The 25,390-nt window shown below is 43.1% G+C and overlaps 1 protein-coding gene across 1 annotated transcript in view; it reads right to left on the bottom strand.

Annotated features, from left to right (window-relative positions):
• AFF3 (ALF transcription elongation factor 3) overlaps positions 1–25,390 on the bottom strand; it is a 628,646-nt gene that overhangs the window by 219,526 nt on the left and 383,730 nt on the right. The window contains exons 6-7 of the mRNA XM_090020433.1: positions 21,046–21,082; positions 11,565–11,616 (exon numbers count right to left, since the gene is read on the bottom strand). Coding sequence (XP_089876559.1) covers positions 11,565–11,616; positions 21,046–21,082 — 89 coding nt within the window. The remainder of the gene's footprint in view (positions 1–11,564; positions 11,617–21,045; positions 21,083–25,390) is intronic.

Consider the following 25,390-nt stretch of genomic DNA (forward strand, 5'->3'; position numbering starts at 1 on the left):
CCTTGTTTTAGCACAGATTCAAATTAAAATCTTTCTTAACCTATAGTAATTGGTGTGGGGAAGAAAGTGTCAGCTTGTAATCATCAGCCTGAAGTACTGAAAAATTATCTTTATATTAGTTTCTCTAGTAGTAATGTTATTTAGGTTCATTTTATTTTTTTGCTTTAAACTTATTGAACAAAACAGCAGCATACAGTATATCACCAGTGACAGGGTACAAACTGTATATCAACCAGAACTGCACTGTACAGGAGAGGGTTTCAGGTTTCAGCCGGCATTCACCCAGAGTACAGCCTTTCCAAAACTGGTTGCCCAGGCAACAAGGAATCTCAACCAAGCAACAAAAAACATGTAAGAGTCTCAGCTTCAATTTATCATTTTCTTAAAAAAAAAAAAAAAAGATTGTGCAATGTAGATCATGTATAGATTTCTGAAAGCACGTCAGATAACACTTAGCTTTTTGTAGGTATTCACCTCTCCAGATTTTCCTGATATCTTTCCATTAATTGCCATGATACTTAGAACCAACACGATATTACCAGTAATTAATTAGCCTTTTGCAAATGAAAAAGCCCAAGGAAAACAGTGGATAAAAGATAAATACGCAGCTGGGCTGACATTGATGTGAACTGCCTCATGTAATACTGTATTTTAACTATTTAGATTGGTCAGTTTTATTGCAAAAGACATAAATGAACACAAGGTTTACCCAAACCTGTCAAACTTTTTCTCATGGCCTTTGTCTAAAGTTATAAATAATGCTCAGCATTGGGGAAGCTTTTTGTACAGGACAAAGGATGCTGAAAAGCTTTGTTTAGAAGTTGTGGCTTCTCTTAAAATTTAATTACTCCCCCCTGCAGCTCTGTGTCAAGGTTGGCTTCAAAACAGGGGCAGCTTCCACTGATTTTAATTACATTCCTTTGTAGCGTGCATGGTAAAGGTGAATGGTAAAGGAGCAGTTCCTGGACATGGCGGGTGAGTGATCACGGTCATTTTATATACAAACCTATGCATTAGGTCCAATGATAAACAAGGCATTTGAAGCTGCTGATAAATTGTCTGTACTTGGAAAAACATGAGGGGTTGCAGGGCAAGAGGCTGGCAGGGGGATGGTCCAAAGAATTAAGAAAGCCTAATGTGATCCTACCCTTTCTGAATCAAACGCAAAGCTTCCCTTGTGTGCACTGGTGCTTCTATTCTCAATTCATATTTCTCAACTCTGGCCATTGTGAGATAAAATATATATTTTTTTCTGATTCATATACATGGGAAGCTGAATTCTGCCCCTTATCTAATAACACTTACAGCTGAGCACAGATTTGGTCCTCAGATCTTTGCTTCTAAAAATGCAGGTAGAAGACACCCTATTTATTTTCATAGACATATTTCCTATCTGAAGGTGATTTTTATTTTCCTTTGATTAGAATTTTTTTAACTGTGAGGTTCGAGGGGTAGACTGGAAAAAAATTCTCACCAGAAGACAAAATTAAGACCAAGAAACTGTATTACTTCAACTCTGTCCTTGTCGCATGCATACACATGCTCTGTTACATGTTCAACTTCTGCCGCATACAGCTGTCATGTATTTATAACACTTATAAGATAAAAAATAATCAGAAATCATTTTATTGCTCTTTTTAATTTTACCTACGCCTGTAAGACAGATTCAGCCTTGACCTGAGCAAGACAAACTTCTTCGAAGACAGTGGATTTATAGAACTCAAAGAAAATGGCTTTGCTGGTATCAACTTACAGTAGCTCTTTGTAGAATATCAGTATTGCAAAGTACACCACAAATCCCAAAAACTGTGCTAAAAAGAGGCCCAAGCCCTGCCAGGCACTGTATACGTAAGTATTGTAGCAAGTAGTAGTTTTGATACAGCCCACAAGCTAAGTTAGCATGGTATTCTCAGTAGGAAGTTACTGTGGGCATGTAATTTTAAAATTAAAGGCTCTGTGTGTGTATTGAAGGTAATTCTTTAGTGAGCGGGGGAGGAAGAGGTTAGAGATGGAATTTTGTGTGAGAATGTGAAAGCTGAGGAATATATTTTTCAAAATCTGATCTGTCCTTGCTGGACTGGATGAACAGCCTAACTGAAATAAAATCTGGCACTATTCAAGGTTAGCTTTTCAAGTCAGGGTTGAAGTAAACAGGTGGAACAGTGCAGTGAAGCCAGCATTTTTCTTCTGCCAGCTACTTGGTTCATGAATAAATACCACACTCTAGCCTCCACAATTTTCAAGACCTCCATCAGGCTGAGAAACACTAGCTTCATTCATTATAAAAAAGTACATTTTTTTCTGTAGGGTCTCTGAGAAATACTTCTCTCAGGAATATCACAGGGATGTATTAAAAGTAATCAGCGATACAACACAATGGTATTTGGAAAAGAAACACATTCCCAGGAACAACAACGTGGCCATTTTAATACAAGTGGAATTTCATATAAATCACCTCTCTTCCTTCAAATTTAAACTCTTGGGATTGACTTAACTGAGACAAGGATTTCACTCTTGATCTTGCCCTTTAGGCAGTTTTGCTAGCCGCCTTCCAATTCATTCTTCAAAACTCATCTTGCTCATATTGTCAAGCAGGGGGTTCGTAACATATTTCACTTGATGGTTTCCTCTTCTTCTGCCTGCATGCATTGTGACACACAGTTTGTAACCTTCTCTGGTTCAGTGAGACAAAAGTGGAATCCTACTAATGGAAGTTTCAAGGTTACTAGCTTGTATTCCTCAACTGAGACATAAACATATGCATAGAAAAAGTATGGCTTGCTATGTAAATGTAATAATAATATATTGCACTTGTTAAGCACCTTTCAACTAAGGATCTCCAAGTATTTTATAAGCATTAATTTACCTCCATGCAATATTTCAACAGTAATTCCCATTTTGCATATAGGGAAAATGAGGTATAGAGAAGTGAAATTATTTGCTCATTCTCCTCCTTGCCACTTACGTCTTAATCATGGGAATAGCCTTCCTTCCTCCCTGCAAAGATCTTTTCTATCAGACAATACATCCAAAAAATAATTTGTACAACATATTATATATCAAAGTGTGTCCTAGACTCATCCAGTATATTTATTACCCGAGTCTTGTTTTAACCCATACTACCCGTTCATTTCTTATATTGTTTCTGATTATTAATACCTAGCAGTTCCAGAAACCATACATTTTTTTCAAATCTTTGTAAAAATATTAATGAGCTGATCATCAATACAGTTTATTTATTATTTTAAACACAGTAAAACTGCAGTGGAAATTAACTAATGTGCACAAAGCCATGCAGCAATGTAGTGGTGGAGACACGGTTGCAACTTCCAACACTGTGCACAATCCCCTAGAAATGGTTGTGGGAGGCATAATAAATCTGGAATACTGAGCTATCTAACTGTGTGTTAAGTAAATGCACTGAGCTGTGGAGCTGTACACACAACAACATTGAATTAATTACATTCAGGGTAGGTAAAACTTTAATGGCCTGAATTAGAAATTAATCCAAACCAAAAACAGGTCCTAAAGAATATCACGGGGTACTTCCAAACTCATGTTCTGGGACCTTTGTATATTTATGTATATCTGAATTATTTAATATATTTTTTAGAATATGTGGGGTCTCATAGCTTTCAGCTGTTCTCTTCAGAATTTCTACATTTTGAACCTACAGAAGTCATAAAAAACACTGTATTTTAGTTTTTGGTAGATAAAAGTGAGTATTTTTAGCTACAAACTGCTAACATTGAAACAAAAATCAGACAAAAGCTGGGAATACAGTATTTGTACATTTTAAAAAATTGAGGAAAAACAGGCACTTTCTGTGAAAATATTCATTCAATTGAAAACTTTTTCTCCCATTCTAATCAATCAAACAATAGAAGACTTTGTTGGAATATTTTCAACCCGCTCTGAAATAGTTTCTGTGCCTTGCAAATGTTTCTAAGAGTTTCAAGAGGATTAAGGGAAAATTTTGGTCAAGTGATCCACAAACTGAACCCCTCCTAAAATGCCCTCCAAAAACCAGTTTATCAAAGTTCTCCCTGTTGTTTACACTATCAGCTTTTAATATCAGTCCTTTAGAACCATTTTCTATAATTTTCCTGCAGGCTGATTCTTATAAAATTTGATAGAAGTTTGTCATAAAAACTGATGTCAAAATAGAGTCTTACATTGACTTTCTCCTGAGTCAGGGTAAGACACATACCATGCCATTTGTATCATATTTACTTAATGTTCCTCCTTTATCAATCTAAGTAAGCTCTTGTGAAATGAATCCCACCCCCTTATAATAAGTTCCTTAAGTGACAAATATTGTTACACCCAAAGTGAAGACATACAGAAACATATCCAGAGAACTAATGCATGCAGAAATAAGGTAGGCTTATTATAGTATTCTATTTATTAATGAAAAAAAATCCTCCAGGTGTCTATTGCTCTTGAAGTTTCTTGATCTTGTCTTTGGTCAGATGTTCACAAGAAACCCAACCTAGTCATGTTAGTGTTTTTAAAGTCCTAAAATTTGCTGGATAGGAAGGGCTGATCTCTTGAGGGAGACTTCTTGTAAGCATTCAGCTCAAGAGGGACTCTCTGCCTGATTCAGGAGGACAATAAACCTATCCCTTTGAAGCTCTGTAAATTATGTCTGGATGGTAGCAGTAGATCTAGACAAAAGGACAATATAGTTGGTTTGCATGCGTGGCTTGTAACGTGCTGAAAATGACATATTTTTATGAAAAAAAACAACAACTTGTTTCTCCAGTCTTTCTTTCTGTCATTTTCTTATCAACACCGATATGACTTGTTCTGGGTGCTCTGCTTTGTTCTGTCTTTTTAAAACAAGTGTCCCTTAAGGCTCTCGGCAGTTTTTTTCCACCTAGTCTCAGAAATTCCACTTGGATTGATACCAGCAGACCCCTTTAATGTACCTACTGTGCTCTTTTGAAATGTTTCACACTACCAATATTTTTTTCAAACAGTGCCTAGCAATCTTTATCTCAAGGACTCTGTACATGTTTTTCCCAAAGATTCATTCTCCCTTGTACTCCTATAACTAAACACTTTGTAAAAGCCATCAAATCAGATTCCTCATCCTTCCTGCAGTTTTCTCTCAACCTGGGGGTGCCAGTACACATGCAGGCAGGCTGCTGCAACTCATTATAATTACAGTGTGTTGGAGCAGACTCAGTTAATTGAGTCTTCTGGAGTGTGCTAATTAGCATGCTCCAGCAGCCTTCCTGTATCAGAGTCCCTGTACTTCAAAATGGTAGCAGGGGCATTTTAAGTTCATTTGATGAGCTTTAATTAAAGCACCCCAATGCCATTTTGAAATGCGGGAATGCTGATACATGAGACACTGTGGGCACCTCACTTAGAGCAGCTCTCAGAGCTGCTCTAATTAAAGCGACTCCTCCCCCACCCCTCAGAGCATGTGTAAAAATGCTTTGAGTTCTGATGCGATGGCTGGTTTCCTTTACAAAATTCCCCTACCAGTTGCACAATGACTTGGATGACATTGTGTGACTAATTAAAGACAAATTAATCTGAAGGTAATAAAACAGATTGGTGCCCTCCCAAGTACATGTGTGTCTGCATCTATACCAAGGGATAATGGTGCCTCCGTGTATTCTTCTCCGTGCATTTTTTAATAGCAGAGGCAAGCTGGTACATGTCAAGTTTTAAAAAATGTCACTGTTCAGAAGTACCATACATATTCGATTAGAAGACAAGGTTTTTCCCCCCATTTAATATGAGGCAAAAGGTCCTTGCCTTACAATTAAGGATGAGACATTGGGCGGGGGGGGGACAGAGGCAGGTAGTAAGTTGCTGTGGTTCCAGTCCCAGTTGCTGAGGCTCCAGACCTGGGGTTGGGACTGGAGCGGGAGCTGAAACCACAGCTGGAGCCACACCTACCACTTGCTCCCCTGCCTCTGTATGCATTGCCACACCTTCCCTACAGCCCCCAGTATTGCCCCCTATGCTGCTTTTCCCTCTATCTCCCCCTCTGCCACAGTCATTTTTTACCTTTGCTCCATGCTGGCAGGCTCTATCCCTGCTGCAGGCCAGGGCATGGAGCATGGCTCCAGCCTGGCCCCATAGCAGTGGCATGGAGCTGGCACTGCTGTTCCTGTCCAGCCCCATAGCAGCAGTGCTGGCTCCCCACCACTACTGCTATGGGGCCAGGCTGAAACAGCAGCGCCAGTGGTGTGCTGCTGCTACAGGGTGGGCTGAAGCCATGCTTCATGCTCCAGGCTGCAGCAGGCACAGAGCCTGCCAGTGCAGAGTAAAGTAAGTGGGGGAGAGTTGAGGGGCAGGCAGGGAGGGGGGAGTCTTCAGGGGGATATGGGATGAAGGGAGGCAGGAACCTGAGGCTGCAGGTGGCAGAAGAAGCATGGAGAGGGGAGGAGGGAGGAACAAGGGAAGAAGGAATTGGGGCAGCCTGAGGCTGTGTTGGTGGTGGGAAGCAGGCACAATGGGGGGTAGTTGGGGGAGCAGACAGCAAGCTGTCTACTTTTCTCACTGCATGCCCCACTGCTTCCACACTGCCTGCCCCCTATCTCCTGCCCCCAATGCCCCTCCCACTACTTGCCCCATTGCTTGTTGCCAGCCCTACCACATACCCCCCACTGTCTTCCCCACTGTCTGTCCCCCACTGAATACCCCATTACTGCTCCCCTGCAGTAGTGGTGGAGGGGACTTGGGGATGATCCTCCAATAGTTAGATTCCATGTACAGAAAATTGTAATAAATTTAGAAATTTTATGTCTGTATAATTTAATTACTTGGGGTTGTTTAACATTCAGGGCCGTCTTGTATTTGAGTACATACAGTATCTAAGATCTGGTGATACAAGCTGACACTGGACGATTGGTTTAGTATTGGTCTAAATCAGGAGAACTTCCCTGATAGCCAACAAGTAATACTGATGCAAAATCAATGCAGCAAGATAAAATCAAACACTCTGTACCTCTGTGCTCACTGATTTTATATTTATTTCGCTGAAAGACTTTAGCATTCCATTTTCTATTAGAAAATTTGAACTTACTATATCATTTGATGGTTTTGCTTTCCCTTCTGCCATCTCTTCTATCCTTCCCTGTTATTTTGGTTTACAGTTGGTGTGCATTTGGTAGTGCTTTCTCTGTCTTTCACTGTTTTTCTTTTCATAGAATCACAGAAATTAAGGCTGGAAGGGACCTTGAAAGATCATTGAATTCAATGCCCCTGCTCTGGGCAGGAATACTGCTGAGATCAAATGATCCCAGCAAGGTGTCTGCCCTGTCTCCTCTTCAAGACTTCCAGGGGTAGGGACTGTACCACCTCCTTGGGGAGTCTATTCCAGATTCTGGTCAAACCTTACCATAAAGAAGTTCTTCCTTACATCCAACCTGAAGCCATCCTCTAACAGTTTATGGCCATTGCTCCTTGTCCTCCCCTGGGCACCCTAGTGAACAGTTTTTCTCTCAGCTCCCAATATTCATCCCTTACATACTTACAGGTGGCCACCAAGTCCCACCCCCAGTCTTCTCTTTCCTAGGCTGAACAGTCCCAGATCACTTAGTTTTTCCTCATAAGGTTTGTCCTCCAGGCCCTTAATCACTCTTGTGGCCCTTCTCTGGACCCTTTCAAGATTCTCCATGTGTTTTTTGAAGTGCGGCGTCCAGAACTGGACACTGTGCTCCAGCTGGGGTCTCACCAGCACCAAGAACAGAGGAAGTATCACTTTCTTAGATCTGCTTGCAACGCATCTATTCATACATTGTTAGGGGCTGGAAGGGACCTTGCAGATCATTGGGTCCAGCCCCCCTGCTTTAGGCAGGAAGACAACTGGGGTTATGTGACCCCAGTGAGGTGACTGTTTGTTTTCTCTTGAAAACCTCCACCTCTGGATGGAGTTTATTCCAGTCTGGACACCCTGACTGTGAAGGAGTTTTTCCTGGTGTTAAGCGTGAAGTAGCCTTCCAGGAGTTTGTATCCATTGGTCCTGGTCCTCCCCCAGGGTGCCCTAGTGAACAGTTGTTCACCAAGCTCCTGGTGCACTCCTCTGATATAGCAATAAGCCACTATCAAGTCCCTCAGCCTTTCCTCGTATGGCTTGCCTTGCAAGTCCCTGATCATACGGATGGCTCTTTTATGGACCCTCTCAAGTTCTTCCATTTCCTTATTGAAGTGCAGCACCCAGAACTGAACGCAGTACTCCAACGGCAGTCTCACCAGTGCTGAGTACAGTATCACTTCCTTAGTTTTACACGAGATGCATCAGTTGATACATGCCAGTGTGTTATTTGCCCTGGTGGCCACTGCATTGCACTGACAGGTCATATTCATGCAATAGTCAGTCATTACCCCTAGGTCCCTTTCGGCAATGGTGTAAGTCAAGCTGTTACTACCGAGCCTGTATGTATGTTGAGGGTTGTTTGCCCCTAGATGGAGCGCCTTACACTTGGAAGTGTTAACCTTCATCAAGTTCCAGTCTACCCAACTCTCAAGCCTGTCCAGGTCCACCTGTATCTGCGATCTATCTTCTGGCATGACCACACTGCACCATAACTTGGCCCGTTAGCTTTTCATTCCCCCATCCAAATCATGGATAAAGATGTTGAAAAGCACCAGTCCATTCACGGATCACTGAGGGACACCACTGGCCACTTCATGCCAGGATGATGCAGATCCATTAATGAGAATGCTCTGAGTCCTACCCTGTAGCCAGTTTCCCACCCACTGAACCATTGAGTAGCTAAGCTCACAATCTTTCAGTTTTCCCACAAAGATATCGTGGGATATTAGATAAAAAGCCTTCTGGAAGTCTAGGTGTATAACGTCTACCTCGTCTCCCATGTCCAGGTGGTGAGAGACCTGACTGCAGAAGGAGATGAGATTGGTAAGACAAGACCGATGCACGACAAAGCCATGCTGGCTGTTGTTCAGAATCTTACCTTCTGCAAGTGTATCGCACATAGATTCTTTAATGAACTCTTCCAGGATTTTCCCTGGGATAGAGGTTAGGTTGACTGGCCTATAGTTGCCTGGGTCCTCCATCTTCTTCTTCTTGAAGATGGGCACAATGTTAGCCCTCTTCCAATCCTCAGGGATTTCTCCTGTGTGCCACGAATTCTGAAAGAGCTTTGCCAGGGGTTCTGCAGGGACCTCAGCCAGCTCCTTCAGCACTCTCACATTAAGTCATTCCGGTCCTGCTGACTTAAAAATGTCTAGCTTTTCTAGTTGGTATTGCACTCACTCAGCATCCACAGTGGGGAGGCTGTCAGTCCTGGCACATCCCCTATAAGCCTTATCTTGCTTGACTTTCCCTTTCATCCAGTGAAATACTGAAGCAAAGCGGGCATTCAGGAGTTCAGTTTTTTCCTGAATGTTGGTTACCAGGTGTCCCGAGGTGTTAAGCAGGGGTCCCACACTTCCATTTGTTTTCCTTCTACTGCATACACATCTAAAGAAGGACTTCTTATTGTCCTTGACTCCTGTAGCTAACCTAAACTCTGTTGCTGCCTTGGCTTTCCTGATCATCTCCCTACAGCTATTGCATCAGCTAGTGCATCCCAGTATGCTATTAGCTCTGTTGACTACAGCTTTGCACTCTGGCGGTTCATGTTCACTCTGTGATCAACCATAACTCCGAGATCCCTTTCAGCCATCATGCTGGCCGGGGCATCTCCTCATAACCCACATTCACGTCGCTTGTTACTTCTTCCCAGATGAAGCACTCTGCATTTATTTTTATCGAATTGCAGAGAACTGCATTCTCTTCCTTTTTCTGTACATCACTCCACCTTGTTTCTCTTTCTTCTTCTTTTTTGACATTATGTCTGCTCCCCCAAGTTCTTCCTTCTTCATCTCTTCTTTCATACCAACCATCTCCCTATATACAGTGGTGTCCATTTCTTAACAATTACCAGTCTCTTCTAAATATAAACATCAGAACCTGGTGTGTGATAAATGTTGGCCAATGGTAACAATTTAAAGGTGACCACTGCAAATAGTTAGTAGTGCCATAGTTCATAGAGTGTGTAGTCTTCCAATAGGATTCACACAAGCTGCTCATTAAATAAGGTATATTCATTGTAAATACAGGGTTCACACAGTGGTCCCATGAACTAAGTAAAGCCCAGTGATGACATCATGTCACTAAAGTCATAAACAAATGAAGGATTTCTCCATGCAAACAATTTTGAGAATTTTTCTGATATTTTTTAAAGAAGAAAAGAACCTTTCTTCTTTTCCCTCTGGAATAAACTACTGCCTGATACCAAGATCATCTTATAGGATAGTGACTTGCTTATGTTTTGCGTATTACTAAATATCAGCAAAAATAAATGTGTTCATTTCTCCTTAATACCTCCAGATGGCATTAAAACTCTTCTCCTTTAGGTCTTTATTGCAATATAATTTTTAAAAATGTAATTATTGGAAGCATTCTGTACCAAAGTATACTACCAACCACTCCCAATAGTCATATTATCAGAAAGCGTAAGGATGCTAGTACTTAATTTAATATGTTTGGCTAAATATGCTAACATACTGTAATTACATTCTACAGAACAATCTGGAGGACATGACATTTCCTAGACCTAGATCATGTCAAATCTTTTCTTAGGTTTATATTCAGACGATTTTAAATGCCTTTCAATAGAAAAAACAAAAATATTCAAGAATAAATTACCCTTTTTTTTACCTTCTTCTGTGACTATTTTTTGCTGCGTAACAAATTATAGCATCTTGCAAGGTTTGTATAGTATAGCACTAAGAATCTAAATCATGGGGAACAGAGGACATAAATTGCAAACAAGATGCACTCTTAACTTTACATGCCTGCAGTCCTATAAGAACTTTTCCCTTCTAATGGGATAAAAAGAGTGAAAGATTTTGTGGAAACTCAAGCCTCTCCTGATTCATATGAGTTACTTATTTGTATTTTTGTTTTGTTTTGGGCAGAAGTTGGTTTATTCTGATAGTTTATTTTGATGATGGTAAAACAGTTCAGTCCTTCATATGTTGAGGAACAAAAAAAGGTAAAACCCTCCACTGTTGCATTCAAGTGCAGGTGAACTGATATATTACAAGTGCCCATTTCTCTCTTTCTCTGATTCTTTTGTTAATTTAAAAACATCAACAAAATCATGAGAGACTAGAGATAGCTGTAATTGGATTTCAAGTAATTCAGAGATGAAGCTGCAGACTGCAGTCTTTTAAAATTACATCAGTACATCAAAGGCATATGTGACATGATATCTTTTAGCAAGTGTGACAAACTCCTGAAGCATTAAGGTAATGTTGAACCTCTGGCTCTAAAGGCCACCCTCCCGCACACCACAAAATCATTTAATATTCATTCAGCTCGATACACAGCCATCTCACTTATTAAGATCTCTCAGGTTAAAGATGCAAATGTTTTATGAACAATTAATGAATCATGACTAAAAAGCATTTTTAAGAATAACATCAGTGAAAGAGCTTCAACTTAATGAAAGCAAACAAAAACTATTTTGCATGACAAAGCAGATAAAAGCATAGTAGTCATCTCTGATTAGAAACAAAAACTGACTTACGATGTATGAGATGCACTATTTTCTGGACTCTTTGGCTCAACATCACTTTTCCCTTGAAAAAGAAGAAAATGGGTGAATAAGGAAATCTTTTTGATTTGACATTCCATCTCATTTTCATGCTTATATTTAACACTTTCTGAATATGCAGAAGAATGCTTCCTAAGTAATCATGTGTCAAGTAGCTAGGGCATTACAGAAACAATTGCAAACATTGAATCAACCACAACATGACTTTTCATGGCTCTTATTTTTGCTTAGGAAATTTCAGCCCAATCAGGTCCTCAGTAAGAAGGCAGAAAATGCAGTAGGAGTGGCTGCTTAGAGGACAGAACACTTTGGACTGTGAAATGGGATGTGGAAGTCCACAAAGGAATCAAATACGTTTAACTGCTATGTTAGATGTCTAAGTCTGTTATTTGGATTTTCAAAATCCCCACACATTTTCTGCTGATTGCCTGAACGTGGTTTCCCTTGGCACCTAAGCACTTGTCTACACCACGTCAGAGGTAGACTCTGGGGAGAACAGGACTGAACTCACCCAAGTCTGATGATGCACACTACAGCGGAAACTTCACAGTGAAGCTGCTCTGGTCTTGTCCTGTTATCAACAGGCCAAGGGTCCCAAAGCAGCTGAGATGCTAAGTACCTCAATCCAGGCAGTATTCATAAACCAAATATTCCTCAATTCATTTTCCTGCAGAAGCCTATGTGTTAGGAGGTTTCAGAAAATGGCTTCTGGATCAACCAGGAGGAAAAGGGGTCAGAGCAAATAATGTTGCAACCAGGGTTTTAGGATATTTATCTTGGGGGCACAGTAGAACAGCTTCATGGAAGAGACTGAGATAGACCTACATCAGAATGCCATACATTCACCTATGCTTCAATAGTTAGAGCACTCTGCTGGGAAATGGATGATACAGATTCAGATCTCTGTCCCAAATCAAGCAGAATGGAGATTCAAGCCTTAGTCTCCCACATCCCAGATGAAGGCTGTAACCACTAGGCAATAAATTTCTGGCGTTTTGGTGGTAGAGGACTCCAGGTTGTTGGGGGGGTTTTTTTGTCACCTAGAGCTGATGTAGCTTAGACACCTAACTCCAGGAGGGGATTGGGGCAGGATGCTTAGTGCACCTGCACTTTTAAGAGGAGAAGCTGCCTGAGAGGCAGCTTCCAGGTGGTGTGGAGGGGAAGGGAGTGGGAGAGAGCAGAGCCTGAGCCAAATAACCCCAAAGCCTGAATGGGTCAGGCAGTATAGCCCTGAGAGCCATGAGGAGATGGGCTCCAGTTAGCAGGACTCCTGAATGACCCAGGAATTTGGGAAGCTACTCCGCAGGCCTGGGAGCAAGGGAACATTATTCAGGCAGATAGAGAAGGGTTTTTTGGCAGTCAAATGGCCTTTATTTGATGCTGGTACTCTTTTTTGAGATGCAAGCCTTGAGCCCCACTGGAGACAGGCTCAAGATCTACTCAGTGAGCCAGTAGCTCAGAGGGGAGCAGTGAGTTAGGTTAGATGGTCCACCAATCCAGGGAGTGGCCAAGCATGGGACTAGGAGGCCCAGGAGTCAGGGAGTGGCCGAGCGTGGAACCAAGGGGCAGGGGAGTCAGGGAGTGGCCAAGCATGGAGCCAGAGGGCCATGGAACCCAGGGAGGCACTAAGCATGGGACCAGGGGGTCCAGGAGCCCAGAGAGAGAGGGCTGAGTGACTCAGAGGGTCTGAGAATCCAGGGAGGGGCTAAGTGTGGAAGGAACATCAGGAATGATAACACCTGTGAGGCTTGGGGCATGGTGTAGGGGCAGATGGAGCCATACAATTGGCCCTTATGGCAACAGTTGCCTAGGAGGGGTACAGACAGGCCAAGCGGCCCCATTTATCCTGGGTACTGAGTAGAGACTAGTGGGGTCTGGGAGGGGCCAGTTGATGATTCAGAGGAATAAAGCTCAATCTAAAGCCCAGGGGCAGCCTCCCTGCCCTAATCTTTATTAAAAACATTGCATGGCAGGCGAGTCATCAAAGGGGGCTATCTTAGAACTGGAGCCTGCCAGGAACCATTCGACCCTAGGTGGTGTCACGGCCATCCCTAGGTTCAGGTCCTGCTACAAGAATTTTAGATGTTTAAATCCCTGAGAAAGGTGAGCGGGCCCTAAACCTTGCCCCTCATAAGTAATTCCTACTGGCTAATTTAACAGGCAGTCGGCACAGTGTGTTGGCCTTTATGGATCCCATTCTTAGGAGCCTAACTCTCCCTGTGGCTTGTACAGGAAGTGCAAGCAGCTATCTCGGGGCTATGGATTCCCCTAAGTACTAGGTTATGTAAAAACAAAATGCTCTAACTGAGACCCTGCTTCGGTTCTAACCCTTAGTTACCGTGAGTCTGAAGCAAAGATCAAACTGGAAAGCATCCCACTCTCTACCACCAAAAACCAAACCAAAACAACCACATCTCCTCCTCAAATAACCCAAGCTGGGTCCATCATCTTTGTAGTAAACAATTTTGTCTTCTGAATAACCTGCAGGAGACAAGTCTTAGTATTAGACTCGCCCCAGCTCAAAGGGGATTGTGCATAGAACATGGCCATATTTTCCTACCCAGAATTCAAAGCTGGGGCATTGCAGATCTTAGTATTCTTTTGCTGGTTTTCCTCTTGGGAGATAGGGTGAGGTGGGGAAAAGGCAGAGAGGAGCATGGAGTAAGTACATGTGTGGCTACTTGTTCCTGTCCTTCAGGAACTGCCCTGACACATTGCCAAGTCCACCTCCTCCCAGGGTGATGGTCACACAGGCTGCCACTTATGAAGAAGGCAGTGCCATGAGGTAGCCATTAAGGTGGAATAATACTGGTTTGAACACCTTCAGTGAGCTGATATATTTTTATTGGTATTGCATAGGGATGTGAAAGGTTAAATGTTTAAATGACAATGCATATTTATATGCTGGTTAATGTTTAGCATGGGGTGTGATCTGGCAGGGAAGGGAAGTGGTGCAGTGCCTCAGGAACAGAAAGGTGGCAGGGCAGGCAGGAGTGGGGGAGAGCAAGAAGGAGAAGAGAATGGGAGGGGAGAGCAGGGGTAGTACCCATAGCCTATGAAGAGACTGGTAATTGTTAAGAAATGGACACCACTGTATATAGGGAGATGGTTGGTATGAAAAAGAGTAAAAGGACTGTCTTAATAAATCATCATTTAAGCAATCAGCTGGTCATTCATAGATGCTGAGAAGCCTGCTGGAGGGAGACAGCAAGCTACTTAACGTCTAAACCCATGCCCAACCCATATTGCCTGCTCCTTCCGTCCCAGCACACTAATGGCTGCAGTGGGCTAGGAAAGCCTCTCACCTGCTGCTGCCACCCGTGACTTCATGTGGGCCGTGTTGTCTGAGAGGGCTTGGCAGTGCCTCCTCTCCTCTTCCCCATCAAAGGCCCTGGGCAGGAGCTCCCTGCAGCAGCTATGTCCAAGTGGGTCCATGTGTGGCCCCTGACTCTCCTTGCTGCTGCAGGCTGGGACTAGATATGTGTTATTGGTTAACTGTTTAACTGATATAATTAGAGGAGGTTAAGTAGATAATTTTTTTAACAATATTTACATCCCTAATATTGCACGTTCTTGCAATACCAGTAAAAATATACCATTCACAACTGGAGTAAAAAATATTGTCCATAATTGGAGTGCAAAATAATAAACAACTGGCCAGCTACTTGTTCATAATTAGGCACTGAAATGCTGCTTACATGTAGCTTGTGATAGTTTAAGATTAGGAGACATAGGGTGCAGACGGAAGTGACATTTTTTGCATGATTTGGCCCCTGAAAGTGTTCTACAGCTGTGATGTAACACATGTGTATGGCTGCAGAGTGCTTTTAAAATGGGCAATCTCATGAAAAATGAATCCTTGTCAAACCAGATATTAGATTAAAGCACTCTGATTTAGAGTGCCTTAGAGTTGAACTTCTGTTCCCTTGAGGGTTCATTTTTCATGCAGGGGTGGGGGCTGTCAGCAGGGAGAAAGGAAGAAGGGAGCAGCATGGAGCTGCTGGCCAGGCTTGATGGGGAAGGGAGGAGGTGGTACAGGAGCTGGGGCCTACCTCACTTTGCAGGCCCCAGCTTCAGCTCCCCAGCTGGGGAATTGTGCAGAGCAGGGTCGGATCCATGAGGCAAGGGGGCTCCATACCACCCTGTTCTCCCCTTCCCCTTCCCCCAGCCCACCCAACCCAACCCCTCACCCCCCAGCTCCAGTTGGGTTTCTTGAGAGCGGCTTGAGCCTGGCCTGAGCTGGGCCTGAATGTCTGTAGGCACCCAGGGAGGCTTAATGCGACTATCTTACTGATAGGATATATTTTCTTTCATTACATTTTAATGAGTTTTTCAAACCAAAATCCCTTTATGTTCTCTCTCTCTTTTTTTTTTTTTTGGTCCAGTTGTTTGATTGCCTGACTCACAGGCTGCTGGACACCAAGGACAATTTCTAAATAATTTCAGTGGCCTTTGGATCAGACCCCAAGACATTATATAGGCTTTAGCATTACATGTTACTTTACTATTACTAGGGATCCTGGTTTTCTCTGATTAAAAAAAAAATTCCCAATTTTTGGTTAAAAAAGTAACACCAAATCCACATTTTTTGTGATTAAAATGAAACACCACTTACTAGTCTGGAGGTGGAGGAGGACTTCATGGAAATGTTGCTTACCCTTCTGAGATCAGACTAGCAAAACTTGGCGTAGCAAAATGAGGGCAGAGGGATGATTATGACTGCTGCCCATAAAAAAACAGCAGGGAAGTAAATCATGAGAAATCCTAGCAACTAGATGCATTAGATTCTGGAATAATCTTCCATTCCAAGTTGTCTGGGTAAAAAACTCTTCTGGTTTTATGAAGAAGCTCAATCAGTTTATTAAAGGGTTTATATAACCTGGCTACCTGCAATAGCGGGGGATTTGACGTGATGACCCAGTTTTTTGCTTCTATGTTGTTTTTTTTAGCAACAATCTGCCTTGAAATTTTGGGTAACCCTGTGCCGATATTTCAGAACAAATACTATTTCATAGTTTCATAGTTAGTAGGGTTGGAAGGGACCTGAGCAGATCATCAAGTCCGACCCCCTACCATGGCAGGAAAGAGTACTGGGCTCTAACGACCCGGGCAAGGTGTACATCTAGCCTCCTCTTAAACACCCCCAGGGTAGGAGGCTGCACCGCTTCTCTTGGAAGTTGGTTCTAGATCCTAGCCGCCCTGACCATGAAGTAGCGCCTCCTGATACCTAGCCTAAATCTACCCTCTGCCAGCTTGTGACCATTATTCCTGGTTATTCCTGGTAGTGCTCGGGGGAACAGGGACTTCCCCAATGCCTGCTGGTCCCCTCTGACTAGTTTGTAACAGGCCACTAGATCCCCCTTCAGCCTTCTCTTGTGGAGGCTGAACAGGTTCAGGTCCCGTAGCCTCTCCTTATAGGGCCTGCCCTGCTGTCCCCTGATCATGCAAGTGGCCCTCCTCTGGACCCTCTCCATGTTGTCCACATCCCTCCTGAAGTGTGGCACCCAGAACTGGATGCAGTACTCCAGCTGTAGCCTGACCAGCGCCGCATAGAGGGGGAGTATCGCCTCCTTGGACCTGCCTGAGATGCATCTATGGATGCATGACAAGGTGCAGCTGGCCTTTCTGACTGCATCCCCACACTGCCAGCCCATGTTCATCTTGGCATCAATGATGACTCCAAGATCCTTTTCTGCCTCTGCACTGACGAGAAGGGAGTTCCCCAGCCTGTAGGTATGCTGCTGGTTCTTTCTCCCTAGGTGCATCACCTTGCACTTGTCAGTGTTGAATCCCATCCTATTCTCGTCCGCCCACCCCTGTAACCTGTCTAGGTCTGATTGTAGCCTATTCCTTTCTTCTAGTGTGCCCCCATCCCCCCACATCTTAGTGTCATCAGCAGATTTGAACAGGGTGCTTTTTGCCCCCTTGTCCAAGTCACTGATGAAGATGTTGAACAGTGCGGGCCCGAGGACTGAGCCCTGGGGGACCCCACTGCCCACATCCCTCCAGGTCGAAAATGACCCATCCACCACCACTCTCTGGGTGCGGCCCTCCAGCCAACTAGCAACCCATTTGGCTGTGTAGGTGTCAGAAGAAGCAGCCAGCCATAACTACTTGTTTTTATTAAAGAGTTTTTTCATTTGTACCCAATACTTTTCCTGGTAAAATAGCAGTAGTCCAGTGACTGCTGATTCATTTCTATGCAAATATGATGGAGTGAGGGAGGGGTCTTGAGTGGCTTGGAAACAGGGTCCATACTAACTGGAAAAATCAGTTTTTCTTTTGATCTACTCTTAGTAGCGTTTCTTGTTGTGGCAACAAGTGAAAAGAACAGATTCTCTAGTTGTGATTGAATTTAGCCAAACATGATATTAATTAGTTACTCTGCATACAGACTAGAGAATTAGGTCCTTAATGCTTTATTGACTCTATAGATTCTACAGCCATAGACGTTTGAGAAAAAAGTAGACTAAAGATGCATAAAAATCAAAGATATGGATTATGGATTCAGTTTGGGGAAATACAGTAAAAGGATGTTACTTCTCTGAACTGCCTGACCTTTCTCAAAACACTTTTATCCAGACTGAGATTCTATTCCAATTTTTCCAACAACACATACACACAGGTCTTGGCCTGTTATTTGTTACAGGTATTACTGTGGGGTCAGATCACTGGACAACCTGTTAAGCCTCTCCAGCTTCAGAAAATTATGAAACACTTTCCTTTTTAACCTCAGTTCATGGCTCCTGTTTTGGAGTTGGCCAAAACAGGCTTCTTTTGCAGACCTACTGTTGGTCTTGTGTCTTCCTACCCTCCTTGACTGATCTGGAGAGAGAGAGAGAGAGAGAGAGAGAGAGAGAGAGAGAGAGAGAGAGAGAGTGAGAGAGAGAGAGTGTGTGTGTGTTGGTTTCTGCTGCTTTCCACTGAACTACCCTTTAAATATTCTAAGTGTGCAGGGCTTGGATACAAAGGACTGTGCAAGACCCAATTCAAATCCACATTTTCCATGGGGATTAGAGATTATCGCATTGTGTCCTGAATAGTCCTGAATAGAGAAGTGAAATTTTAGGCTTCTATCTCCCAGGAGATCTCCATTTTGGATAATCTTGTAGGTGAAGCAGAATCCAAATTCAGCTCAGCCATATATTTTCTGTTAAAATTTGGGCAAATCTCTGACATTGCTTAGGTTTCTTTTCCTTCTTGATATAATAGGAATTATATTTATTTCATAATTGCAATGAAACTGAATGGGTTAGGTTTCATAAAGTGCTCTGAGATTCTAGTGGAGAAGGTGCTGCTGGGCCCATGCTGTCACCACCATGCAGTCCTGGTCCCAGCCTCATCTGCCTGTCTTGCTCCAAGATGCCATTCCCCACCTGCCTGCGGCCCCATCTCATCTGTCCAGCCAAGTGTGCTCTGCCCTCAGGGGTCCCAGCTGGTCTCCATGGAGACCCTGCCTGCCCGCTCTGTGTGGTGTCCCCAGTGGTGGATGCAGGGCAGAGGGCTGGGGTGCCTGAGCAGTGGGGTTGAGTCTGGCAGCAGCAGCAGAGACTGGCAGTGGGAGTTGGAAGGAGCTGCCACTGCAGGGGCTGCCGGGAAGCAAGTCCAGCAGTCACACTGTCCCTGCCCCACTATGTGCTCCAGGTGGCAGGACTGGTCTCAAACACCACATCCCAGGATGCCCCCTGTATCTGGGCTGGAGGGACTGAAGGACCCACTGTGGGCCAGTTAAAAAGCCTTGGTGGGCTAGATGTGGCCTGTGGGCTATATTTTGCCCACCCCTGGGATAAAGTCAAGGCTCAGAGCCACTCCCAAATTAAACTTGGGAGGTTATCAGCTAACTAGAACTCCAAAAAATTATAGAGGGGTCAAGCCATGTAATCGTCATTCTGACACTTCCCATAGCAGAAGCCATTTGTTAGCGTTTCCCCAAGGCTTAGGGCAAGTTTTCAGGTGTAATGCAAGTTGTGGGCAAAGGTTTGGCAGTATGCATATCTTATTCTTTCCAAGCTTGCTGCAGATCTCTGCATGAATCCTCTTTTTCTTTTTTTTACTATTAAAATTATGTAGGGACCTAGAAATATTTAAAATTAAACAAAGGGAAAGGATGACCAAAGTTAGGCAAACATTATGGCCTTCTGATGTCATCACAAACCACTCAAGCTTGGGTCTTATGTTTATTATGCTCAGTATTCCTTGAGTGTTTGCATAGCTTTATTTATTACGGCTCTTTAGTGTTATCTTCTGTCATTACTGTATTCATTATTTTCTGACAGAACCTCATCCCCTTTGCCTTTTTATTACTTCCTTAGTGCTGATGCTCATAGCAATATCAAACCAATGGTGGCAATTAAGTAGCACCACTGCTTGCTTCTTCACAACATTGCCTTCTACATGCTGACCTTTCCTTAGCAAAGTGCTGTACAGTATTAATAGCCTGAAGTTTCCCAGCATTTTCCCTCTGGATATCTTTTCCCCTTGCTCAGTAGGTGACCAGTCAGTTTCAAAGCCAAGTCGACTGGTTCAGAGTGTTTTTCATCTTCAAACACAGCTTTGTAATCTGCAAACAGTGTTCCATGCTAGCTGACAGGTCATGAATCTAACAAAATAGCTCCTCTGGTTAGCAAGATTTTATGTTATGGACAAGACAGGGTCATGTATTTTTAATATGCGAACAACATTAATACTAATCAGGGTAGTCAGAGAGGTGAATTAATCCTTTGTTTTGCAGAACAATTACATCTTTATTTTCAGTACAGCTGCTAAGTGTTTTACCTGCTACAAAATGAAATTAAAGTATTGTAGTTTTTCATGATGCTCTGTGCATTTTCATATGAAGAAAAACCAAAAAATGGGCCTAGCAAACTTTACGTACATCACCATTGCCACAATGCCATTCTAAGGAAGGTCCAAATTCATTGATCCTTTGAAGAGGTGCTATTGATTTGTTTCACAAAATTAATCTACAGTTTATCTATATGGCTGTATACATTCATAGTGCCACTGCATCTAAATAAAATCATCATCATCATTATTGTAATCCTTGTAATAATAATAATAATAGTAATGCTACCTCTTGGGAACTTTACACAATTTGGAGGCTGAAGTTGTGCTTGTGTCTTTGTGTGTCCTTTGGGCATTCTGTTAGCTTTCTATTATTTTAGAAAAGCAAACATTTTCCCTTTGACACTTCTTTCACACTGAGTAGAACTGGACATGATGAAACAAATTAATCCTGTTCTTTCCAGCCCAAAGGACATGATACTTCCTATATTATTCCAGAATCCAGTTATCTCCACTTGTGGATACCCCAGTGCCTTGACTCCTGTACTAGGACAATTTATTTCATATTTCCAATGTTTTTGTAATTTTCCCCCCTCTGCTTTACTGTCCCCAAGAATTTAAAAGTCAACGCATTCACCAAATCCAGCTGTAAAAAAAGGGCACTTCTTACTTGTATTGCTGGGTCCTGTTGATCCCTGTTGTGACTCCTATAATCAGGAAAAAAGCATACCATGTGTTATTATTTATAATGTTTAGATACAACATTCATTGAATATGTTACATTACTGCTACTAACCAGTTTTGTTAATTACTCATTCACTTTATTTACAGCTGCAAGAATAAAATCAAATACTCCCTTGAAAATAAATTTACATTAGGCCTTCATATTCCTCTCACAGCCAAGATAGTTTAATAGAACAGTTTTTTCTATCTTCACTATCAATCTCCAGATTATTATTAACTTATTACTCTACTAGAACTGCAGGGGCTATTACTGCCTACCAGGCTAGGGGAGAACACAGACAGGAAAATGAATTATTATTGGGATCTATTATAATATTCTGGGAGCTGATCTTTCGTCTCTGTTCTGAGGATCACAAAAATTGTGTTGACAACAGATCAAGAAATTGGTATCTGAAGGAGAGTGAAAGTTCAGTCTCCATTGCTGAGCCTGGTTCTCCCAAACCAAGTCAGCCTCTTAATCATATCAGCAATATTAATTAATATGCTATAATACACTACATCAACTTTTTTCATACACAGATAGTCATATACCATACTTACTGAATTTACACTCATAAAAATGTAAAGTTAATCTACCAATAAAAAAGCAATAACAATATGCCTTTTTTATCTGTATTTTATATTTCAAAAATTAAGAGCAAGAATACTAGAAAAGCAAACAAATATAAGTACACATTCCCTTCTGTGTGAACAAAATACAAGCCCCTATAGATTTTGAAATACCATTGGGTGAACCTAAAACCAACCAAAGCTTCAAATATGGCTTAGTAGCGTATCCTTGTCTTGTATATCTCAAACAAGACTTTGGTGGACCAGCAGGTATGTATTTAACAGTGAAGTTTTATAATTATGCTTTATTAGAAATATATTAAATGTTTTTATAGAAAATTTTGAACATCAAAAAAACCCCACTGTCAAATGTCTCTCTCCAATCTGAAGTCTTCCAAGTAAATTTGTATAAATCTGCTTTTTAAAAATAGTTCAATACAATTATGAGTAATTCTTAAACTTATACACAAAAAGTGTCTGAATGCAGTAACATCATCTTGGTAAAACTGATACATTCTTGTATATCATTGACTTGTTCTTAGCTGCCTCTTACAATATCTAAATGTGGACTCATGGAGTAAATAAAGATTGCAACTTTGGAGGAATAGGTATATAGAGCAATTCATACAGCCACTTCCAGGCAGAAGTAAAATTTAGGGCTAGAGGCTTAGTGTTAAGCGTTGAATTGAAGGAAGGGCTCAAGGTAGGAGAGTCTCTTTTTTATTGTTATTTCCTGCCAAAAAATGTCATTAGGCTGTCATAGGTTGTAAACACTGATTAATTATTTAAGTGAAAAAGCAGCTGAGAAGTCTGTAGTTTTCCTGAAAAGCAAAAGCATTAGGAAAACAGGACATTCAAAGTGTATATTCCTCTGCAATGAATAAAGAGAAAACAAGTATAGAAATCCACTCAGCCATCCTTAACTCTTTCTTGTCCCCGGCCCCGAGAGATTCTTCCTGCTCACCAACTACTACAGCAGGTTGGTAGGCAGCCCCCAAGGACTGGCTTTGTCGTGGTTCAGCTGCCTTCTGTCCCTGGCACTCCAACATTTTACAAGTCGAGGTTGTGGGTGTTTTTGGCACCCTGACCAAAAACATTGCTGACGCCTGCACAACAGGTTTGAATAGAGATTTTATTATAGCAATTTTAAACCTGCTAAGAGCTTGATCATCAGGGATCCTGGTTTTCCCTGATTAAAAAACTCATAAATTCTCTGATAAAAAAATTGCAAATTCTCTGATAAAACCCTCCCCCAGGGACTCAGCAGCCCAGCAGGTGTGACTTGGTGTGGCAGGACACAGCAGGGCCTCACAGGGATCTCCTTGCTGCTGTGAGCTCCACGCTGACCTGGCAACCCATCCCCTGCATGTGCGGGAGCAGTGGGGGGCAGTGGACCAGGGTTGTGCCCCTCACTGCTCCTGCACAGGCAGGGGATCCCTCACCAGGGCAGCATGGATCTCACAGCAGCAAGGAGATCCCTGTGCATCCATGCTGTTCTCTGCAGTGCCGGGTTGCACCTGCTCAGTTGGGGAGGCCCTGGGGGAGGGCAGCAGGGCACACGCCCAAGCCCACAGCGGGCAGCCCATGCCTGCCTCTGTCCCATGCACAGGTTTGAGGGAAATAGGCCCTCCAGACCCCCCGGGAGTGAGCACAGTAATGGGGTGCCAGCCTGCCCCCCAGCACCCCTTGGGGGACCCACGGTTCTGTCCTGCTCCCTTCTGGAGCCCTGTGGCTGCACATGGCAGCCCCATGTCCCATACAGCATCTGGCTGGGCAGCAGCCCCAGACTCAGCCCTGCTCAGCTCCCTCCCTATGGGGGCCTCAATCCCACCCTCTCACTTATCTGTAAGAGTTGCTCTCCAGGCTGCCTGGCCATGTGTATATATATGTGCCTATGGTGCCCCCTGCCTGACAGCCCTCCTCCTGCTCCCCCCCAGCCCCTTGCAGGCTAGAACTCTGCCCGCCTGCAGAGAGCTCTTTGCAAAACTGCAAAATCCATGGGTTTCTCCATTAAAATGAGAAATCCACATTTTCCTCTGGTAAAGGGGGAAAATCTGTGTTTTTCTCCATTTTTCCATAAGAAACAGAAAACCTGGATCCCTGATGATCATGTTTCATTCAATTCAGTATGACTTTTTACATTAACTAGAATGAAAGCATGATCATGGTCTAAAGGCTCAATCCCAAGCCACTTCTCAACATCTTTGACTTACAGTGATGTTTAGAGCATTGACTTGGGGTTACTTGGAATTTGCACACGACATAGACTTTACATTGGAAGTCAGGGGTCACTGGACTTCCTCAGCTCTGGTTTGAGATCTATTTATTTGTAGTATGCACCTGTTATTCACTGCTAAGCAATGTACCTGAAATGTACCTAATTTTTAATCTGGTTCTAAGAAGTTTAGAGCTCTGGACATAGTACCTAAAATCAACCCAGTCCCACAATATGATATCCATTTTTTTTAACATTGGAAACGGTCTACTTTTGAGGAACTGTTCTGTCATTTAACAACCACTTCTGAGGCTTCCATTACAAAGTTGGAGAAAAAAGGGCATCTGTGCCTTTTAGAGAGATAGCACAGACTAGACCCTACCCCCTGACCCCACCCCACTCTAGGATATATAAGTCTACTTCCATGCTGAGCCAGGGAATTGCCTTTGGGGCAGCCCACATTGCAGTTGAAGACTGATGATAGTGGTCTTAAGCTGAGACATAGCCTAAGAGAGGAGCTGTGGCTTGGGGAAGGAGTGGAAGAAAGGAAGCCGGTGGCAAGTGACATAATCTGGAGAGAGGCTTAAAAGAACATGGTCAAGTACTGGGGCAAAAGGTGCTGAGCAGTGTGAGGCACCTCCTGAATAGGACTGCTGAGGGCAGTGGCACTATGGAATGACTACTATAGAAAGCAACACTTGAGAGCTTATGGTAGCCCAGCAGCATGAGAGGACTGTTGGCATGATGGACTGGCAGCCCCCACATGGACTATCAGGTGGTGTATGATGAAGTTGCACATGGACTATCAGGTACTAGACAGTAGGGCTGTGCAAAGCTTTGGTCCCTAATTCTATTTGGCAGAGATTTGGCCTGATTCAGTGGCCGAATCACCAAAACCAAATTGAATCAGAAGACTCTTTAATCTCTCCAAATTGAATCGGAACCCTCTGAATCGATTTGGAAAGATTCAGCAATTTGAACATAGAGATCACTTTAAATGTTTTTTCTACATACCTCATGGTACAAGGTGGCTCATGAATGCTGTGATGGTGGGGTAGATGGAGCATCCCATAGAAGCGTGGGGGGCTCCCAATGTGCTTGGCAGCAGACCCGGAAGTGGACCAAAAACACTTCTGGTCCACTTGCGGGTCTGTCAGAGACTGTGCTGGGGGGGGCCCCCTGTACCCCTCTGGCTCAGCAACTGGTGCCTCCTGGGTCTGGGGGGCACCCAGAGTCCCCTCGTGACCAAGCACTGGACATGGGGAGGGGCCCCTAGCATGCTTCCTGGTGGACCCAGAAATGGACTGGAACTATTGCCACTGAGCATGTGCCCCCCCCTCCCCGTGCTCCTGTGGAACACTCCATGCACCCCAGCATTGCAGCATTCACGAGCCACACCTGGTACCTTGAGGTATGTAGAAAAAACATTTAAAGCTGCATCTATGTCCAAATTGCTGATTCTCTGAATCAGCATTGAATCTTCAGATTCGGATTTGGCCAAATCAAG

Source organism: Crocodylus siamensis, chromosome 1 (assembly GCF_052110815.1).
Source record: "Crocodylus siamensis isolate JL-2025a chromosome 1, ASM5211081v1, whole genome shotgun sequence".
Classification (NCBI taxonomy): Eukaryota; Metazoa; Chordata; order Crocodylia; family Crocodylidae; genus Crocodylus; species Crocodylus siamensis.